The 23,081-nt window shown below is 45.9% G+C and overlaps 1 protein-coding gene across 1 annotated transcript in view; it reads right to left on the reverse strand.

The window, feature by feature from the left end:
* The window catches only part of KMT2A (lysine methyltransferase 2A), a 121,107-nt gene that overhangs the window by 12,779 nt on the left and 85,247 nt on the right, over nt 1–23,081 (reverse strand). Inside the window, 6 exon segments of the mRNA XM_040425432.1 lie at nt 673–740; nt 1,614–1,688; nt 6,290–10,244; nt 15,925–16,101; nt 21,376–21,542; nt 22,699–22,777. Coding sequence (XP_040281366.1) covers nt 673–740; nt 1,614–1,688; nt 6,290–10,244; nt 15,925–16,101; nt 21,376–21,542; nt 22,699–22,777 — 4,521 coding nt within the window.

Here is a 23,081-nt window from a genome sequence, read left to right on the forward strand (position 1 = left end):
CCCACTCTTAACTCACGAACAGGGCTTCATTGCAAATAGACAGCATACTCAGCATGTGCAGGATTCTCTCCATTTACTGCAATGGGACTTTTAAAAAATAGCTGAGTGCACTTGGCTATATTCAGAAGTCCCACAGCAGGGAATGGAGAGTGGCAGCGCATGTGCAGTTTAGTCTCAATCCCATCACCCCTACATTAAGCAGTTTGAAGGTGTAATGCTGCTTGTGTGAGCGCTCCTTCCTCTTCAAAATCACTTGCACGCCATCTCCTTTGTAGAAGTGGTTCAGTGTGATTATAATTGCTCGTCCCATTCCCTTGAACTACAAAAGGAGACTATGCGCAGGTAATTTTGAAGAACATGCAGAACTCGCACAAGCACCGCTACATCTTCAAACAGCGGATTGGCGGGGGTGCTTTTAATCGGACCCCTGCCAATCGGATATTAAGCCACTGTGCAACCCCTTTAACTTTCCCTGCCTCCGGAGCTATATCGATGTCTTACCAAGTATCATGTCTGATCACTCCACTGGTATTTATTGGATTTTATTAGTGATATTGTATACATGACCGTAATATAAGATGAATTAGATCTTAGTATATCCTTGATTATGGTCCACGCACGAGCAGAAAAGCAAAAAGGCACCCTGTGCTGGTTGCTAATACTAAAACATACCATCTGATTTCAGCTCCAGCTGACTTTGTTCCTTCAGTGGATCCATATCTGCAACACCCGGAGACTGCCTGTAAATATGAGATGAAAAAGGTCATCACAATAAGCCAAAAACATTTGATGGAAATACAGATATTAAAAAGGAGTTCTCATTCACTAATTAAGGCTAGGGCTAAACAGTGACATTAACTGAATGAGAAGATCACAAGTAATGGCGGTCATACATAATACAATGTGAAGTGATGAGATCACAGCAGACATGAAAAAAATCTGAACCTGGGCTGGATTTTAGTTTGCAAGAGACTTGCAGGCTGATCACACCTAAAATAAGTGAGCGACTCGAATGCAACAGCAAGTATCCATGTAGACCGAGCCTAAATCTTTCCCTCTCTCCATACACTTAACTTTAATTCGAGCAGGACAAAAATAATATTTTTTTTTACATTCAGGACATTTATTGATATCCATTTCCTTTTTTTTGCGTTTTTTTTTTTCAGGAAAAACTTTTGGGGAACAGTAATGGAATTTGACTATTCTGTTATTATTTGCACTTTTCATTTTAATTTTTTTATAAAAAAACAAATTCACTCCAGGCACCCTAACCAACATTCACTAATGTCCATTGACCACCTGGCGGCTGCGTACCCCGCTTTGCGCCACTCAGTGAATATCGCATGCCAGTGCTCGAGCCGCCCTTCACAGCTTTAGAGGGTGTGCCGAATGTTCCGGCAGCCCACCAAAACCAACCAATAACAAAGCTCCTTCGTTATTGGTTATTTCAGGCACCAGCAGTATCGCTGTGCTGCCTGCGTATTGATACGCACAAGACTTCTTTTTTCTTTTTTTAGGGAATAAAATGGCCTGAACAGGCATCCATGACTCTTGTACAGGCGTTATTGCAACCTCTGCTTACTGAGTCTGCAAACATATGTCTTATGACTTACCCCACAGTCTTTTCTGCCGCGATCACATTAGGTGGTTCTGATGTGTTTATATCATCAGTTTTGGGCTTAATGCTCCTAAAAATAAAACCATTCTATAGTTAAATTCTACTTAGGAAATGCATAAAGCATTTTATTTTTTAGCATTCACCATTAAAAAGTATTGCTTTATTGTACGGGTCATGACTAACAAGATAATAAATATAAGGTATAGTATGCAAATATACATGTACTTTATATATTTTTGTAGCTTTGAGAGCAACAAAAAATGCAGTTTCCTTTGGATAAATCTCATTTCGTTAGTCCCATTAGGAGGCTTTTACGTTAAACTATTTTTTTTTCTAAATATTGTTAACATGTCTGTAGAACAGCATATAGAATGTACCAGCATCTGTTCGGGCACACCTGAGGTGGTATCACTAGACAGCCATGGGGTCCCTTTATTAGGCAAATTTCAGACGAGGGTGTCCTGTGCAGAAATCACACTCCTTGTGCGAGTGCCATTTCCTATTACGGACACTGCTGGCTTCTCATGAGCTCACGGCAGTATAATGATTTATAATGCTGTGTGTCTCTGCATGACCTTACTTCTATAGAATTATACTGACAGCATTATACCAGAAACACAGAGCATTATGTCATTATAATTCTGTACAAGTACGGTCATGCAGAGACACCCAGAATTATAAATCAGTATAATGGTTTGTGCTCCTGCGAAACGAGCAGCGTCCATAACGAGAAATCACATACGAAGCATAATTTCCGCACAGGACACTTTGACGAAGCTTGTCGGAAAGAGGCCTTAGACCCCGGGCTGTTAGGATCTCTGCAGATTCTACTTTTATTTGGCGGTTTAGACAAAAAGGTAAAGTCAGAATTCTGCTGGACTCTGCCTACCAGACCGGAGTGTATTGTGGGGGCTCAGATAATCAGACCTCTGGAGAGGTCATCAGTATCTTATCTGGGGGGAGGTCGACACTCCCATTGATCAGATGTTTGAGAAGGCACCATCGCTCCTGTGAGTACCATGGCCTTCTCGCATATCACCAAGCACAGCGCCGTACATTGTATAGTGGCTGTGCTTGGTATCGCGGTCAGCCCCATGCACTTCTATGGGGCAACTCGGCCCCATAGAAGTGCATGGGGCTGACCGCGATCACTGGCCTAGGAAAAGCCAGAGACGGTTGGAGTGCTAACAGGAGCACCAGTGCCTTCTCAAACAGCTGATGGGCAGGGGTCCTGGGTGTTGGACCCCCACCGAAAGGTCATAAGTAGTTAAATCTCAGAAAACCTCTAAGTATTATGCAACTATATACAGGGTAAATGATAGAAAAGAAAAATTTGGATCTGTGTCTCCCAATGCATTTTAGGATAAGTAAAAAAAAAAAAAATAATAATAATAATAATTTTTCGGATTAATGACACTCGGAGACACCGGCAGAGTCCAAGTAATGAATCTGGTAAAATTTGGAAAAGTATGAACAGAGGCCTAAGTGGCATCTTTGCAGACCTGTGATACTGAAGCCTGATGCTGAACTGCCCAGGAGGTTCTAACCCCTCACAAAGAAAGAATGGTCACCTGAAAAGAAGTCTTTGGCCCTTAGCCAGGTAGACTTCCTTAACAGCCAACCGAATCCAATAACAGATGGACACATTTGTCAGGAATGACAAAAAAAAAAAACTGAAAAAAAAAAAACAGAAAAAAAAAAAAAGATGGAAGGGCTCCATCAGCGACAGATTCAGATAACCCAGACAACATCAAGATGGTGATGAGAGTGGTTAGAACAGAATAATGGAAGGACAATGTCTTCACAAATATGAAAGGGGGAAGAAAAGAGGGAACACGATGGCGGACTACCTTGTCTTTGTAAAGTCAACTGAGAGTACCTGCAAACAGAGATGATAGCTATTGATTGGGAGAAAGCGAAGAGGGACTTCCCTTCAAGGTTCAAAGACAAACTGGATTGCATCAAGAACCAGATTGAGGTCTCAGAGCTCCACAGGTGGACAGAATGTCGACACACAGCAAGTCGCACCTTGAAGTAAGGTTTTCACCTGACAGTGAAAAGCTAAGGTCTTCTGCTAAAGAAAGAGAAGGCTAAGATCTGGGCCCTTTGGAAATGACAGATCCAAAGCCTTTTCAAGCCTGGACTGGAGAAAAGAGAGTATCCTGGGAATGGAGAGAAGCAAGGGATGGAAATTGCAGGATTCACACCAGGAAAAATAGGGCCGCCAAGTGTGATGGTAAAGCCTAGACAACTGAAGCTAACATGCTTTAAGCATGGTCTGAATGATTGTCTCAGAGACATCACAAAACCTTAAGACCGCCACACCGTTAAACACAGCAGTGGACAATTAGGGTGGAATAGCAGACTGGAGGGGGAGACCATCCCGCCTAGGACTTTCATACAAAAATGAAAAGGCCTGCAAAGGCAAGACACCCCAGACCGAACAGAGAAAATTTTATCCTGTGGAAGGAGAACCTTTCCCAGGCAAACGCCGAAAATCATGGCCAGGAATTCAATCCGCTGGCTGGGGGCAAGCATGAATTTTCATAGTTCATAACCCACACGAAACAAAAAAAAAAGTTCCGAAACTGGAGAAAAGCTAAAGAGTGATATAAAGACTGGCAAGGTTGTCCTCCTTGGAGGGGGCCTTCTCCAGAAGATACTCAAGGTAAAGGATCACAACACCTGCGCAGAGGGACATCAAGAGAGCTTCCATAAGCAGTTCAAAGAGAACATTGTCGATGGACAACTGAAACTCACCCAATTCCAGGGACGCCACCACAAACCTCGGAAATTCCATACAAAAACAGCAGACCCGGACAAACAGATTGAAGAACTTCAGTTCTAGAATGGGGCAGAGAGAGTCATCCTTCTTGGGGACCCTAAAGAGGTTGGAGTAGAGCCCTAGGGATGTGGACAATCACCCTTACATGTGAAGAGAGTGGAAGGCTTATAAAAAATAAAAAAGGCAGACACTTCGGACAGATGACGATGACAGGAGGAAGCTGCCAGAAAAATGGACAGAGAAGTCTATCTTGTATCCTATTGATACCACCACCAGAACCCAAGCATCATCCATGCCTGTAGGCCAAGACCTCTGAAAGGAGAGTGGCCAATCCCCCACCCAAGGGAGCAACTTGAGTAGGAGAATACCATCAAGCAAAAGAGGATTTGGCAGAGAGGGGTTAGGAACGCTTAGGTTGGGCATACCAGGAAAGCTTGTACTTGGAGAGGGTGGACTAGGCAGCAAATGCAGGGCAGATAGCCAATCCAGTTGCTACAAAAGCAAACCGAGACAGGGAAACAATCTTCTTGTCAAAAAGGTCAGAGACGGAAGCGGCGTCATCCCAAAGAAATAGAAGCCTTTGCTGGGCAAGCAACCAGAGGGGAGACTGACCATTTGGAGATAGAATCTGACTATTTGGAGATTGAAAAGTGGAAGGTAACCTCCAAACTCTTAAGAAGGGCAGCATGTGTCAACACTCCTCAGCTAGGCATGCATCAAGATCTGCACAGTTAGGAAAAACCAGAGTGGGGCACCAACTCAACTCCAGTCCTCAGGGCCCACCTGCTGGTCATGATTTGATAATATCCCACAGAATGAATACCTGTGTTAAGTCCTGATCCATTTACACTAACTGTATCACCTGCTCAATACTAAGGAAATTATGGATTATAGGACCTAGTGCTGGACCTAGAACAGGCCCCGTCATGAGAGAACTCTGAGAAAAGCAGATGGGGTTGCAATCTAGGAGGGTAAGCGCTCTAAGGACTCCACTGTAGTTTGGAAGAGCTGGACGAGGTTGCCTATAGCCAGGGAGAGGGAGCAGTCCCAGTTAGTGGGAACCAACTCGTGAAGAGAGGGGTCTGGGACATCCTTAGTGGGTTTGGGGGCAAGGCATTGAACGCAATTTCTTGCTGCAGAGTGAGCACGTAAAGTACGAGCCAAACCCAGGTGAGCGCATTTCTGTGTGTGTCTGGAGGAACAGATAAGGGCAAAGGATGGGGAAAAGAAGCCAGGGGGAGGATAGATAGGGCATACTCACAATTCGGTATCTTTGGTGTCGCAGGGTCACACACGTAAACACACGTAAAGTCTGCCTAACAAACTGGTTAGCCTACTGTCTGTGGAGAGTGTACAGCACACCTGAGAAGTGCCAACACTTTTTATTTAGTGTCAACCTCCTAATGGAAGCTGGGCATATACCCATGATGATGTGTCTCCCAAAGTCATTAAAGAGAAATACTGAATTGTGGTGCTCTACCATTCTATTCAGACAGGACTCTGGGACCGTTCATTGTAGGGATCACCAGAGGTCCGAATAGTTAGTCCCCCACTAACTCCCTGTAATTTATTTTTTCTCTCATTTCCTGTGGATAAATGATAAATAATTTTCAAAGAATAGCTGCTTTAAAGTTGGAAAGTCAATCCTGTCTTCTATATTATGTGCCCAACTAGAAAACCTGATATGCATCTGCAGAACTCTTTGCGAGCAATAATTTCTGAAGCTCCTGCAACCACAAAATGGACCTAAAGTAGCGGTGACTTCTTTTGAAATATTCTGACTAAAATACTATGGAATTATTACAGTAAAATCAAATGCAAGATTGTTTGGGACTGAAAAAAAGCCTGGTGATTTTAAGAAAAAAGATAAGATGCATGTAACATACCCTGATAAAATAACACCAGACGGCTTGTTGTCTTTGTCTTGCTCTCGTGTCCCAGTTGATCCGTGGCCAGAGTGCGATGACTTGTGTTTCTTCCTGCTTGTCTTGTCTGTGGAGCTAGTCTGTCGCTTTCCTTTGCTTTTTGTTTTCTGGACTGCTGAGGAACTTACTCTCTGTGGACCAGAAGCTGAATTCATTGCTTTGCCCTCAGCATCAGATAGTAACTGGTGAGTTGGTGATCTGTGATCTGAACTACCAGAGTCTGGTAGGAGTGGGGGCCTGTTGCTGAGCAGTCTGTTCATGTGATGAGAAATTGGGAAAGGACAGTCCTGGTCATTCACTGTATGGGCAAGAGTCATTCCAACTGACTGAGAGGTGGGCACAACACATATGCTAGAAGTTGTTGCCAACGTAGCTGCAGTAGGACTCGAAGAAAAAATCCCAGGTCCAGAAGGAAGTGCCACATGGTTATCTTGAATGCCCAATCCCTGTGGGCTTGTCTTTATTAGAAAGTTGCCAATAGAACTAAGTTCTGAAGGACCCAAAATGCCTTGACTAGTAAGAGTGACGTGACCACTTACAGGAGGAGGGGTAGCCGTTGTCTGCATGGACACAACATTTAGGACGGAAGAACCGGTAGCAATCGCCGGCACTTGACTAGTGAGATGTCCATGATCCATGATCCCTACAGAGTTGGACGCTCCCAAATTCTGCGGAAGCAAGGGCGTCTGGTCAAAGTACATGACCCCAGACTTGGATCGTTTGATTATATTTGGAATACTGCGGTGGGGGGCAGCACTTCCTAGGCTGCCTAAGTCAATCAAGCTTGGGTGGTTTGGTAAACTTCCAGCAAGTTGTGGGGCAGTAAAGTTAATTAGTGTCATATTTGATACAACTTCAGGAGGATGCCTTAAAGCAGGTGCAACAGAAGGCGCCAGTTTTTTGTTTTTCTTGTTGTGTAGACGTGAGATCTGCCTTTTCTTACCCATGCCAGATGTCTGAGGATTGGATGCACTACTCAAATCTGACCTTTGTCCCGATTCTGACACTAGGAGTTGTGGTTCAGCTGTTGGTTGTACCCCAATAAGAAGACCTGGAGGCTGGTTAGTGAGACCCGGCAAGAAAGCAGCCTGGGGGGTTGTTGGAAAGGGTTGAAGGTGTGGGTGGTGGGATATTGGTAAGAGCCCCTTGGCGGCAGATGGAAAAGGTGAGGTTAAAGTAGGATTGAGTGTGGTGGCTAATGTAAGTCCTGCTCCCATAGAACTGAGCACTGGTACATCCCCATCCATACGACCTGAGCCAGAAGGTACAGGTTGTGTCAGCTGTATTTTTTGTGTAACACCATTGGGCAATGTCTGTAGGACATAAAGAGGCTGCATGTTCTGATTGACCACAACTACCTTTTCAGTCGTAGATTTGAGGTGAGGGGATGTGCTCTGTATGGCAGTGTTCTGCATTTGTGAAGGACCAGGACTCTCTGTGGTGCTTGGGATATATTTTTGGTTTTGAATTGGCACCGTGGGAGACACTGGCACTTGCAAATTTGGTGTACTACTATTTCTTGTTAGCTCTTGACCCGATCCATGGTCTACCTGTCCACAGGAAGGGCTAGAAATGTGCTCAGCTTCCATGTGCCCTGTAATAAATCGATCAGGAGTCATGTGCCTTTCTGGCGTTCGATCAACACTTTGAACCAACAGGTCTGAATCTCCCTCACCAGATGTCACAGGCTTTTCGGTAACTGATACTCTTTTTTCACCAGTGTCTGGAGTTGGTAAAGATAAAAGGGAACGGTCACTGGGTGCAGACATCTGGGAATCTGGGATCACGCCAAGCCTACTATGATTCTGACTTGGAAGAGATGGGCTGCGAGTGGTCAAAACGGAAAGATCAGAAGGCAGCTCAAGTGGAAGTTCAAACTGCTCTTCGGCAGACATACTAGAAGGAACAGTACCATCCCCTGAATCGGATGACGGAAGCTGCTGTGAGAATACCTCAAATAATCCCATATCTTTACCACGGTTAGTATCCAGCCCCAAACCGTCCCCCAATGTAAGCAGCTCCGATGAAGAGGACTCAGGGCTTTCTCCTAGTGCTTGCATGGCTGGGGTATTCTTTAATACAAAGTCCATAATGTCTATAGGAAGGATGTTCCCACAATCATCACTGTTGTTATTGTCAGAGTCAGACTTTAGCAGCTCAGTGTTAAAGGAATCCAGCAGCGTTTTATCAGATCCGCCATGACTTCTCCGTGGATTGTCTAAGCTGAGTTGAGTCTCCAGTGAGTCTTGCTTCACTGGATGACAGCTTTCAATTTTGGTATCTGAGCCCTTGCTGCCTTTTCCTGTATGGGATTTTTCCAACGGTTCATTTGATGCAACCAATTTTTCAGCTCCATTTTGTTTACTGCTTCTCTTTCCTGTGTGTCCAGATTTCCCAGTGGTGGTAGTGATGCTTGCATCACTTTCTGTGCCGTCATCTACTCCATCAAGTTGGGGGATTCTGTGAAGATTTCGGTCATCGTCTCTAAACAGGTTGCGTACACCTAGTCTGTCATCCGCAGCAGCAGATACTACAGTTCTAGAAAAGTTATAATAATACACGTCATCATCTTCAGAAGAACTGAGGTCATCTGCACCATCTACTTGACCCTCGGCTGATCTTTTTCCTCGTTTCTTTCCTGGAGTGCTGCTGCAAAAGGGGAGATCCTCCTCGCCGTAGGAACGTACACCGTACAGAGGCGTTAATCCAAAGAACATATTAGAACGTGCTCTGGCACTTCTCCTTGGATATCGTCTTTTGTACGAGCTATCTTCCTGAGCTTTGCTTCCATCTTGGAGAAGTACACTGGAGTCCTGAGCAGGGTAAGCATTGCCAGCTTGTGGCTCGGAGTCTGTGTTTGGGCTTCTGTGGTTGGCGACACTATCATCAGTATCTTCAGGACTGTCTTGCGATTTAGTTACCTCAGTCAGCTCAGGGGGTGACCCTGTTTGTTGGTCCATCTTTATGTCACTTGTGTTTTCTGCCGCCATCTTTGGCTTTATTGCTTTACATGGGCTCACCATAGATGCATCAACCAGTGGACTTTCAGTGCTGGAGGCAGACTTATCTACGTTTTTGCTATGACTATGCATTTTAAAACATCCAGTATCTGAAATTAGATGATTGCCGTTAGTGTCTACTTGGCTTCTGCATTCTCCAGATACATGATCATTGTCATTAGTTGTGGATTTACTGGAATGTTTTTCCTTCGAGCTCTCCATTATCTGATTCTTTGACTTTGGCCGTCTTTCTTTGGTCACTGTAACACCATGATTACCCAAAGGTAAATGGGTTTCTTGGGTGTTCTCAGAGGATAGAGTTCTCTCAGCCTGAATGGTATCCACATTTGGATCATTTTCTCTCTTTATTGCCCTTTGGTGCTGATGACAAGCATTGGCCTTGGAGCCATCTTTCACAGAGCCATCTTTCACAGAGCCAGCTCTGCTTGTGCTAGAATCAGGGTTTGAGATGCCCTGTGGCTGAGTAGGTACCTTAGTGCTAGCTTGATTAGCAGCAAAATCAGAAGACCTCAGACTTAAAGATTTCATTTTATCAGTTTTGGGAATTTTTGATAAGATTTCAAGTGAGCCAGCTCTCCTGGTTTCGGATGGTTTATCCACTTTTGCCCCTGCAATTCTGTGCCCATTGCTGGAAAGGCAGCTACTCTGATTCACGGAATTTGAATGGATGCCTCCTGAATCTATGTTGGTAGACCTGTGATCTGCTAGTGCGGCTGTTGTGTCCGGTTGTGATACAGTAAGTCTGGAGCCCTCAGCATGGGAAGGAGAAATCACACATGGCTTTGGAGGCTGTGGAGATACGGAAGAGGAACTATGTCTGCGTGAACCTATGCTACGAAGCCCAGAGGAGAGGACAGGATCTCCAACAGTCACAATTTCATGTGCAACTGGACTACCTGAAAATAAAAATGAAGAACATTAGCAAGAACATAGGAATGTCTTACAGGAAAACAATCTAAGTCAATAATACATCAGACAGTGTTTGCATTTGTACTCCCTTCGCTGACACTGTAAGGTCACATCAACTTTATATTATTTCCAAGTTCCTAAAGAAAGGTGCTATCTGGTAGGTACACAGCCCTGCAAACCAAAACACTGACCTAAATGAGCTGAAAGTTTTTAAAAATGGAAGTATTTTAGTTTTTCCATTCCACCTTATTTCAAGCCCTTACACGTGTCAGTCGTGTAACATTATGTAATAACTGGGGTCTTTATTGAAATTGTTCCTTAAAAGGGGTTTTCCAATTTAATAATACTGATGACCTATCCTTTTTAAAATCGATGGACACCCATCAGTATAGAAAAAAAAAAAAAAAAAAAAGAAGATCAATGACCTATCCTGAGGATAGGTCATTAATATATCTTTCTAATCGATGGGTGTCCGATTGCAGAGTCCTTTTCAATATTAACCTCCACACTTGAATTGGAGAGGAAGATGTAATTACACTGCGCCACAGCTACAAGGGAGGATAGGTCAACAACCCCTTCAAGCTGTATGGCCTAAAAATGGGGGTGGAAGTCAAGTCAAATTCAGCAAGGCAGAGCATGCAGATCCACTCAGTTCTGTCCTATTAAAGTAAGCCCCTGGAACTAATGACACACAAGCACCCACAATGTTGGGCCTTCCTTCCATACTACAGGCGAAGCACTCCAAAGACACGTCTAAAACCACCACATATGTCCAATGTGATGCATCCTTTTTGTGTGTCATAGTCCTCAACTGTTAAGAACATATTGCAAGTTCCTCTCCTCTCCAGATGATAATAACTACATCTGGCCCGACAGATTTCTATCGGTGCATGCTATAATGCTCCACCTAAAGTGACACCACGGCTTGCATTGTACTGTTTACACTGGTTACTGTCAAATGTGCACCCATCTATTACTCTAGAAGCAGGGGGATCCCTAAAAACAGACACAGCCAGAAATAACACCCCAACAGGATTCCTCCTCTACCATTTCTAATGGCACTTAGAATCTCTCTTTAACACTGCATACCTACCTCCCCATTAAGGATGGTACCTAGTAAACAAAAAATGGTGGAAGAGCTTAAAAAACAAAACAAAACAAAACAAAAAAAACACAGAGCCAGCTGATTCGCCATCATCCTCTGCTTACAAGGATCAAAACATTTTGGACCGCTATCTACAGTAATACATGAGTAATACTGTAGATATAGAGGTAAAATCACTATTTTCCTACACCCCCCCCCCCCCCCCCCCCCCCCGTTTGCACGCAGTCAGCGCTCAGAGCATCGCTGAAATACATTGTCAGGAGTCCCCTCGGTTATGTTAGAACAGCAGCGCAGTCCATATTGTTTATTTCATTGCAGTTAGAGTGCTGATAATAGGCAGCAAGGACTCCACATCTACAGTTCTACTAATATAGTACTGCAGATAATTGTCCAAAATCCGGGTGACAAATACCCTGTTAATTAAGAAATTGATGCTTTGCATTTTTGCAATTAGAACTCTAAAAGGGGTTTAAGGGGGCTGGTGGTAATAAATGGGCTTTATGCCGGAGCATCATAAAAATACATTGCTCTTATCGAGCAGGCACAGTAGCTCTGTCAAGTGCCGGGGCCCGGCTGTCAGAGTCCAAAAAACAGAGATCCCATAAAATGGTGGTTCAAGCGAAGTGTGTCTGAATGCGGGTGGAAGAACTGACCTTGGGAGAGGAGATCTTCCCTGGAGGGTAGTAGCTATGGGATGTTTGCTAGCAGAGCCACCAGATCTGCGTGCCACGACTGCCTGTGCCAACCCGGAACGAGGACAATTGCTGGAACGCCCTCTGCTGACCTTTTTGAGGATGGCGGTGAAGCGCTAGGCAAAGCTATATCAGCTACCACATTCAATGCCGGGTAGTGCAATTGCTCCCTGCAAATACTCCACCTGTGCACCAATGCGCATGATGAAAAAGGGGAAGGGTTCTGCCAGTATGGTCCCTGCTGGCAGTACCTGGTACACAACATGACAGGGAAGGTAGACGGCAGGGAGCCTGTCTAGAACAGGATAGTTTTTTTTGTTTTTTAACCCTACACCCCAGCCTCCTTAAGGCAAGAGGAAGGAAAGGCTAAACATGGGAAGGTTAGGCTGAAAGGGGCCTAGGTAGTCCAAGTACTGGGGGAAGAGCTTAGCAGGCTCCTGGAGGAACAGAGTATGGGCCGCCTGGAAGGACCTTTGGCCGGAGCAGAATGCAGTGGTGGGGTTCTCCAGGTGGGGAGAGGCCTAGGAGGCATTAAGGAGATCACCAAGGTCTAGCGGGAAGCGAAGCCGGGGACTGGGGTAACGTTGCTGTCCGACAGGAAGTGAGGTGCCAGGACGGAAGCTGCAGATGAAACGAGGCTCCAGAAGATGCAGTCAGGTCAGGGAATGCAGGTGCAAGTTGGTGAAACTGGAGGCCACATGTGACAGAGGAAGGCAAGAAATATTCCGGAAAGTTAATGTACGGCGCCTCCCTCCCTGGGCTTTCTGGGGCCTGTGGTACCGCTGCAGGGCCGAAGCAAGGACTGGGCTGACTGGTAAAAGGGAGGTTGGGGGCATCATGAAGCATGCTCGCATACGTCGCTATTCCCTTTCCCATGCCCAGCCTTGGCTCCAGCAGGGTCCTTCTGTCTCCCAAGTCACTCCCTTTGGTGGGGGAGGACGGATGCAATAGGTACACAAGGCCCAAGGCTGGCAAGCAGTGTAGGAGGATTTGGTGGTCCTCCACACCACCTTTTCTTCTGTCCTAGCTACTCGGAATGTTAGGGGGCATCCCGCTGTGCTGCCATGAGGGTAAACGGGGAATAATTCCACCCTGGGGCCCAAGTTCATTCCTAAAAAGCAAGACCTGCAGAGCAGATGTCTGCCTCCTACAGACACTAATCTAAAACAGAGGCAAAAGCACTAATGTGTTAAACAGGTAAAGCATCTGCACGGGTTGCCAGCTTCCTTATTATTAGGTGGAGTATTGATTTGCACTGGCTTTACATACCGTAGCTACTACTGTATGACCCCTTCTCATGTGGCGTATTGAGTTACCATAAGTCACGGTCTTCCTTCTCACATGTCGTATTGCCACTGGGTAATGGATAATTAGTTGATTACCTTTTACGCCATGGGAGCCTTGGCCCTGACATTGCGTGCAGTACGCACTCCCTCATCTATAGGGCAGCCCTTCTGCTGGTCCAAGTTGTTGGACTCGTCTCTACATTTCCTTCTCCCACAGGTGAAACTTTTGCTCATGTTCTACTAACAATGGGTGCTGTGGCTCCCACATGTTTTGGGTTTACACTTATCACTTTGATACAGTTGCTGATAAGTCCAATCACTCCTGATGCGCCTGATCATCTGCACTAGTACCCTCACCAGTACAGGTATTTGCAATAACTTGGGATGCTGTATCTAATGGGGCAGCTTCTGGTGTGTACTGGTACTGATTTCTTTAGCTGGCATAACCTACTTGTTTCTGTGGCACTCTACCGCATTGTCCCTTCACAGGTGGGGCATCAGCATACGTGGTTCGCTTATGTCAATCGTCTGCATTGCTCTCCATAACAGACGGAGTGGTTGTACTGTCTTATGTTGGCACTGCTAATGGTTTATTCGTTGCTAAAGCGCAGCACCCTATCCACATCTTGGGAGTTCCGGCCGATTCTTCTAGCTCTCAGACACTGCACTTGGCTGTTGATGGGCTGACCAGTCAGGATTCAATCTGACGGCCTTCCTAAATCCCCAAAGAGGAACTCACAGCCAAACCGCAACGGCAGAGACAGCAATCATCTTCAAGTGGGCAGAGAAGGCAATTCCAGCTTTGTCAGCAGTCCACATAAGGAGTGTACAAATAAATAGCGGCCTTCCTGAACAGGGGACCCCAGAATTGTCCTTCCATTCTGACGTTTTTAACTAATTCTGCAAGAAATGGGGGACACTGGACATCAACCCGATGGCATCTAGGTTGAACAACAAGGTACCACGCTTCGTGGCCCGATTCCCAGGAACTCCAAGCGATAGCGACCAATGCCCTGATGGTTCCCCAGAGCAGGTTCATAATCTTGTAGAAATTTTCCCATGCCGCTGCTCCCCATAGTTTTCAAAAAGGTCAGCAGAGGGCATTCCAGCAATCGTCCTCGTTCCGTATTGGCCCAGACAGTCGTGGCATGCTGATCTGGTGGCTCTGCTTGCACAAATCCCATAGCTACTACCCTCCAGGAACGATCTCCTCTCCCAAAGTCCATTCTTCCACCCGCATTAAGACATGCTTTTTTTGACTGTGTGATGGTTAGAACCACCATTTTACTGGATAGCAGGTTTTTCAGACCCAATGATCCTAACATTGCTAAGAGCTAGGAAGTCGGCTTCCTCTAAGATATGCTATCGTGCATGGAGATCTTTCTTTTGCTGTTGGGAGAGTAACCACCTTCATCCTTTTAGTTTTTCCATTCCTCACATTCTTGCCTTTCCCCAGGAAGGCCTTCGTCTAGGATTCACCCTAAGCTCACTCAAAGGCCAGTTATTGTCCATTTCCATCTCCTTAAATGCCCTTTGGCTTACATTTTGATTGTACGAACATCTATCCAGGGAGTTACACTACTGGTACCTCCATACAGTCAGCCTACCCCTCCTTGGGACCTCACTTTAGTTATGGACACTCTGCAGCTGTCCCCTTTGTAGCCCTCAGGGAGATTCTTCTCAGCCTTCTCTATTGGCAAGTCGCCTTTCTTGTGGCCATCATATCCATACGGCGAGTGTCTGAGCTCTCAGGGCTCTCAACTAAGCCTCCTTTTCTGATTATGCATTTCTGCCAAAGGTGGTCTCCTCGTTACATCTGAACGAGTAGATGGCCCTCTCTTCTGTCTGTCAAACCCCAGCCAACCTCCAATTTTTTAAAATTCGGTTAAAAGTAAAAAAAATAAAATAAGAATAGTAAGCCTCAAACTGTTCAAAACTGTAAAAAGTTTTTTAAAAGTTCTTCTAAAATAAAGCAAACATATGGAAAGATATCTGATAAAATTTTTGTATAGTATGTACCGTATATATGTGACATTGCAGTTAAAAAATAGGGAAAAATGCATTTAAAACAAATTTCACCAATTGTTGTGTTGTAGTAAATATATGCAAATTGAATATGTCTAATTGTTCCACCTAAACAAAGAACAATATATGAGGGGAACAATGTCAGAATTGGATGTGCAATACCTTTAATGAGTTATTCTCTGACAAAGTCACACATTGTAGATTTATAAAATCTGGCTTTGTCATTAAAGGCCTTTTCAGGTATGGTAATTAAAGCGTTAAACGGCTATCCAGGTCTACTAGCTAATGCTTTCCAGTAGTTTTGCAGGGTGAAAAGTGCAGATTGATTCTCTTTACTTTAGCCAATATGAAAGAATGGAGACTACACAAAAGTTAGTAATATATTATGCGTACAATAAGGTCTGCATAGATTTCTAACCACTCCCCTTGTCAAGCAAAGCATTTGCCTTTGACTGCATGGAGCTCCCACCTTGAAATGTTCTCTAATGGAAGGATCATATGACCTTGTCTTGAGTCACAGTTTAAAAAAAAAAAAAAAAAAAAAAAAAAAGGCAAATACCTGCTGATGGAAGTGGACGGGGTCCAGGAAAACGCTGATTAGATCTGTATCTGTGTGTGCGGACCCTTCCCACACCAGACGGTCGGGAAGTGGCCCAGGTGCTGGAAGCTGAAGAAAGTGGTTCTGGAGAAGGAAGGCTAATTGTATCTACAGGCCTTATTCTCTGTGCACTTGGTTCTTAAAGTGACACAAAAGAAAATGAAATTATTTTACTGTACATTTGTCAATCAAAGCAGTCAGAAAAGGAAAAACAAAAATGGTTGATTAAAGGGAACCTGTCATCAACTTTATGCTGACCTCACTGAGGGCAGCATAAATTAGTGACAGAAATGCTGATTTCAGCGGTGTGTCACACATTAGCTAAAAGTAAGTGGTTGCCGAGAACCAACATCATAATCATTACAGCCCAGGCCCTGAGAAGAGTCCAATCTACCTGAGAAGAGTCCTGGTTATTCCTAATCTCCTGCACACTCATCCATCTGCTGATGATTGGCAGTTCTCTCCTAGATAGAAAAGGAGACAACTAGGTAGAAGACGGTCAGTCGTCAGCAGGTGGGCAGGAGAGCAGGAATTCATGAATAACCAGGACTCTTCTCAGGTGGCCGTGACTCTTTTCCAGGCCCAGTCTGCAATGATTGTGATGTTGGTTCTCGGCAACCACTTACTTTTAACTTATAATCGACAGACCGCTGAAATCAACTCGCCTGTCTCTACTTTTTGATGCCGTTAGTATGTGCAGCATAAAGTTGATGACAGGTTCCCTTTAAATGCTGCCAGAGTTCAGCTCTGAAGCTGCCATGGTTGTGAATACAGTTGCGTTCTATCATACAGGCTCCAACCAAGATCTGCAAAGGGGTTGTCTCATGTGAGACATAGGTGGCATATTGCTAGCATATGCCACCAATATCTCAGATGGGACAACTCCTTGCATTTCCATGCAACGCCACCACATTGGTCTGTGTAATGCAGGACATGACAGGTCCTCCAGAGTGAGATTATATTTTAGCGCGCTCTCCTCTCTGGCCAAGAGAAGTGGATCCTGTAAAGTTAACCCCCACCCCCACTATTAACTCAGAATTACCTAATAGGGCATTTGAAAATGTGTTTTTGAAACTGGGCGACCCCTTTAAGAGTCAACCCCCCACCACTCTTCTTACAGCATAGGGCTACACGGCAACATGTGTTGCGTGACAAAAAGGGTACAACTACACTGCAACATTTTTGTAATAGTCAATTGTGTCACACTGCGATGCGACAGACGCACAGAAATCCAACTTGAATGAATTTTTTTAAACTGTCGTGTCGCAGTATAACACTATTGACTACCATTATAAAAAACGTTGCTGTGTAGCCTTAGCCTAAGGCCTCTTTCACACGTCAGTTTGATTGGCGATTTCTACCAGTGATTGGGAGCCAAAACTGGGTGCGGGTCAACTTTATAGAACAGGTGCAGATCTTTCCCTTATACCTTATCTCTGTGTAGGATCCACTGCTGGTTTTGGCTCACAATCACAGATAGAAACCACTGACCATGTGAAAGAGGACCAACATTGGCTATCATCCCTCAGTTATCTCAATTCCTTTGATTATTTTTTATTACCAAGTAGGATTCCCATACTAAAGTCCTGCAAATAAACATCTTCACTAAGTGTGAAATAACTAGATTTTTGTACTAACCGTAAAATCTGTCTTCCGTTCATTGGGGGGACACAGGCTTGACCATGGGTATAGCTGGTGACACTAAGTACAAAGGAGTGAGCTCCTCCATCCAGCTATACCCTTCCTACAGGGGCTAAGCTAAAACAGTTTGTACAAAAGCAGTAGGAGAAGCAAGATAAAAACAGGAAACCAAACTATGTACAAACCCAGAATCACTCAGGCTACGACGAGACCCGCAGCCAGAGAAAATGGGTGGGAGCTGTGTCCCCCAATGAACGGAAGAGAAACAGATTTTATGGTAAGTACAAAATTTTAGTTTTCGCATCCGTATGATTGGGGGACACAGGATTGAACTTGGGACGTTACAGAGCAGTCCCAGGGGTGGGCTAAAACGAAGAAGCCCTCCGGCCAAATCAGAGAACCGCCGTCTGCAAAATTCTACGCCCCAGAGAAGCGTCAGAAGCTGCGAAAGTGTGCACTCTGTAAAACTTGGAAAAGGTGTTTAAAGACAACCAGGTAGCCGCCTTGCATACCTGAAGGACCGAAGCCCCATGATGCACCACCCAAGAGGTCCCCACTGCCCGAGCAGAATGAGCAGTCACCCGGAAGGGCGAGGCCCGGTCACTGACGCGGCACGCTTGCACAATGGCCAAACGAATCCATCGGGAAATTGAAACTTTGGACGCAGCCAGCCTTCGTCTCGGTCCCTCTGGAATGATGAATAGAGAATCCGTCCGTCGAAAAGAGGATGTTTGCGACAGATCGATGTGAATGGCCAGAACCAAATCCAGATTGTGGAGCGAGGATGAGACTGGGCAGGACAAAAGAAAGGGAGAAAGATCTCTTCATTGAGATGAAATGCCGATGCGACCTTCGGAAGGAAGGAGTGTGCAAGCCGAAGGGGCACTTTGTCCTGGTGAAGGATAAGAAAGGGAGACAGACAGGAAAGAGTCGCTAGCTCCGACACCCTATGGATGGAAGTGATTGCCACCAAAAAGGCCACCTTGTAGGACAGGAAGAGAAGGGACACCTGCTGCTGCAAAGGTTCAAACGGAGAGGACTGGAGAGCGCCGAGCACCAGATTAAGATCCCACGGATTCAACGGAGGACGGTAAGGGGGGCTCAGCGTGCGCCACCCCCTGCAAGAAGGTCCGAACCGCAAAAAGCGAAGCAAGGTTTTGTTGAAAAAGAATGGAAAGGGCCAAAACTTGCCCTTTGAGGGAACTGATAGCCAGCCCCAAGTCCATGCCCGACTGCAGGAAGGACAAGAGTCAAGGCAACGATAACCGAATGGGAGACAACTGGTGGCGGTCACACCAACTAAAGTGAGATTTCCAGGTCCGGTGATAGATCCGGGAAGACGATGGTTTCCTAGCCCCAATCATGGTCTGGACAACAGCATCCGAGAAACCCCGATCCCTTAATACGGCGGCTTTAACAGCCATGCCGTTAAATGTAGTGAACCTAAATTCGGGTGGAAGATCGGTCCCTGCGACAAGAGGTCCTCTCGAAGGGGAAGACTTCAGGGTTTATCGGCGAGGAGGGAGACTAGGGATGCGTGCCATACTCTGCGTGGCCACGAGAATGAAGCGCAGACCTTCGGACCTGATTGAGTGGAATGAGCGGAAGAGGAGGGAACACATAAGAAAACGTGAACTGCATCGCTCGCAGATCGTGAGAAAGACCTGTGGATGCAGAGCCCATTCTCCAGGATCGAGTCTCTCTCAGCTGAAAAGATCCAGTTGTCGACGCCAGGGATATGAACTGCGGACAGATCTGGAACATGGCTCTCTGCCCAGGAGAGGATGAGTGCTGCTTCCGACATGGCTGCGGGGCTCCAGGTGCCACCCTGGTGGTTTAGATACGCGACTGCCGTGGAATTATCTGATTGAACCCGAACTGAACACCGCCGGAGACGGTCTGTCCTATGAACCAGAAAAAGACGAATCGCCCGCAATTCCAGAATATTGATCGGAAGCTGGCGTTCCTCACGGGACCAGGAGCCCTGGACTGAGAGATTGTCCAGAACTCCACTCAGCCCCAGAGACTGGTGTCCGTTGTCAACACTATCCAGCGGAAGGGAAGGAAGGAGCGGCCCGACGTCAGCATCGGAGACATCAACCACCACCGAAGGTCTCGGCACGTCGGGGCAGGGAGGCTGGGGAACGGTCCCAAATGGACAGAATGCACAGCTGAAGAGCACTGGTGGGCAGCGCGGGGGTGGTTTAGGGCTTGGAAAGTACAGAGGGATTCCCTTCACCCCAACCCCACCGGAGAGCTGACATGCAGCTGTTAAAGGGGTTGTCTGGGTTCAGAGCTGAACCCGGACATTTCCCCATTTTCACCCAGGAAGCCGCCCTGACTTGAGCATCGGAGCAGTTCATGCTCAGATGCTCTCCTTTGCCCTGCGCTAAATCACACAGGGCAAAGGTATTTTCTGGAGTTCCGGTGACGTACCGGGCTCTCCTTAGGGCTGCCAGGAGGAGACTTCCGCCCAGCAGTGAGCCCAGTGACGTCACCAGCACTGATGGGTGGGCTTTAGGGCTGCCCTAGCCTGTAAAACAGCTAGGGCAGCACTAAAGCGCACCCATCAGAGCCAGTGACGTCACCGAACACACTGCTGGGAGGAAGCCTCCGCCCGGCATTGTGTTATTGTAAATAAAAGAGCCCTGTGCGATCCAGCACAGGGCAAAGGAGAACAACGGAGCATTAAATTCTCCGATGCTAACATCAGGGGGGCTGCCTGGGTGAATTTATGGGTATGTCCGGGTTCAGCTCTGAACCCAGACAACCCCTTTAACTCTTTCGTGGGGGCCATCCTAGCAAATAACCTGTGAAGGGGGAGGGGAGGCTTGGAGCCATGAATACTTACCCATCCGAAGTCTTCTGCCCCCCTGGTTCCAGCCGGGTCACCACCTTCGGTGTGCGGCCCCTTGGGGAGGGCCGCCACACCGGAACAGAGGGGACTTGTTGTGGGCAGCCGTGGCGACCTGAAGGCTGGCGGGATGCAGAGGCTTTAAGAACCTCTGGTCCTCCTTGTCTTCTGGAGGCCGGAAAGGAGCAGCGGGCTTGGGGACCCCTTGGTCTCCCGTCTCCTGGGTGGGAGTGCAGGCAGCTAGGACTGCCTGTAACCCGCTGGAGGAAAGGAAAAAAGAAAAATCAAAAAAAATCAGCAGACCTGCAAAGCAGAGAAGGTCTGCCTCCTACAGACACTAAGTTAAAACTGTTTTAGCCTAGTCCCTGTAGGAAGGCTATAGCTGGAGGGAGGAGCTCACACTTTTGTGCTTAGTGTCGCCTCCTAGTGGCAATAGCTATACCCAAGATCAAGCCTGTGTTCTCCAATCATACGGATAAGAAAAGGAGAACTATAAATAAGGTGATTAAATTTTTGCCGGGAGTTCTACTTTAAGACCCATCATTAATATCTCCCAGTACCTTCACTGATCAGTTGTTTGAAAAGACTGATGCTTAGATGAGTTCTGCGGCCTATCCTAGTCCTGTGACATCACGTCCATCTCATTTAAGTCAATAGGATGGCGTTGCAATACCAAGTACAGCCACTATAAAAAGTAGGACTTGTGCTTGGTACAGTATGAGGAGGCTGGGGGTTCCAGAAATCGGACCCCCACTGAACAAATATTGATGACCTATCCTAATGATGGCAGAGAGACAACCACTTACATATTCTAGCGAGAGCGGGGGATTCGGCAAAATACAGTTTGCCAAAATGCGACATTCATTTTAATCAACGAGTCATCCATTTGTTCCACCACTACACCCTCTGATTCTTACCATGCATTTCATCATGTGGCGGACTGTGCGCGATAGTGCGGTTTTCTTCGTGATGCTCAGTGCTGTTGACATCGGTTTCAGTGGGAGGAGGCCTACATTCCAGGATTTTACATGTATAAACACAACGTTTCCGGGCATCTGTCGTACTCCAGTACACTCGAGAACATCTACGCAGGAAAGGGAAGGTGGGGGGACAAAACTTGTCAAAATGACGCTGAGAGACGAGGGTCAGGGATTAGAGTCAACGCAATAAGACTTGTCTAAGAACGCCATCTACACACAGATATTTCATCAGGTTTAGAGCAGGAAGGGATTTTCAAACGTCGACCAACTACTCTCACCTGGTATTGTAATGTTTACAGGATGTTTTAAAGAGGCGCCATCACCTTCCCTGACAGGTCTGTTTTAGTAACTACTGTAAGAACGATTCTGGAGCATCTAATGTCTCATTCCTCTATTATTCATGCTAGAAGTTACAAAGTAATTACCAGCAGTGTGCAATGAAGGTCCAGATTGGTGTCACCAGTTGGAGGGTGTCCCTGTACAGTCTTGCATTATCCAATCAGTGCTGCCAGTGCCAGACTGTGCAGGGACACACCCACACTGGTAACACCCATCTGGACCTTCGCTGTGCATGGTGGCTAATTTATTCATAACTTCTAGCAGGAATAATAAAGAAATGGCAAAAAACTAGAGTGATGAAAATAGATGCTTCAGAATTATTACATGGTGGATGCAAGTAGTTACTAAAACAAAAGATGTCAGGAGAGGCTAGAGGTCCTGGTTAAGCTTTTGGATATATGCATGTTGGTCTCTACATGCGCCTTATTATTATTATGAGGAAGTGAGAAAGGGTATTTCCGATAATCAATATCAGTAAGAGATGGTTCACTTTTGTGTTTAACGGATCCGTCAGGCTGTTCACTGAACCTGGTCCAGCCGGATACTGACGCTCCACGCCGGACCCCAGTGACTATAATGGGATCCAGCGCCGGATTTCGGCCAGACAAAAAACTTGGCATGCAAATGTAAATGATCAGAATCAAAAGTTTCTTTGATCCTCTCGAGAATATGACTATATGAGTAAATTCACACGCAGCAGATTTGTTACAGAAAACCATGTGCTGGACACCAAAACCACCCCAGTCAGATGAAAGCCACTGATATTCAGCCACAGAAACTTCTGAAACATCTCTGCGGTGTGTGGATAGACCACCTATGTCACAGTGAAGTAACCTCCCTTTGTCATGTATTTTTATGGCAACCTGCACCAACGAGTCAAACTATCAGATGTACACAGTAAGGGGGAAATAAACGACATACTGATAACCGATGGGAAATAGCTTCTCCTCACAGTCTGATAAGTCACTGAGGATGCCAAGACAATCTACCGTCATGGAACCTGGAAGAAAAAAAATAAAAGGAGATACATCATAGTTTCTTCCCCATTTATGTTTAAAGCGAACTCAGAAATATAAAATAATTTATAGAGTTGGAAAAAGGTCATGAAAAAACTCAAAATTAAATAAAATAAATGAGAAAAACGAGATTTTTGTATAACTTACCAGTAAAATCTCTTTCTCGCTCTTTCCTTGGGGGACACAGAAGACCTTGGGTATAGCTCATCTCCATAGGAGGCGTGACACTAAGTGAAAGCTGTTAAGCCCCTCCTCCACAGCTATACCCTCAGCCTGGAGAGAGAGACT

The sequence above is a fragment of the Bufo bufo genome, chromosome 1, assembly GCF_905171765.1.
Source record: "Bufo bufo chromosome 1, aBufBuf1.1, whole genome shotgun sequence".
In the NCBI taxonomy this organism is placed as follows: domain Eukaryota; kingdom Metazoa; phylum Chordata; class Amphibia; order Anura; family Bufonidae; genus Bufo; species Bufo bufo.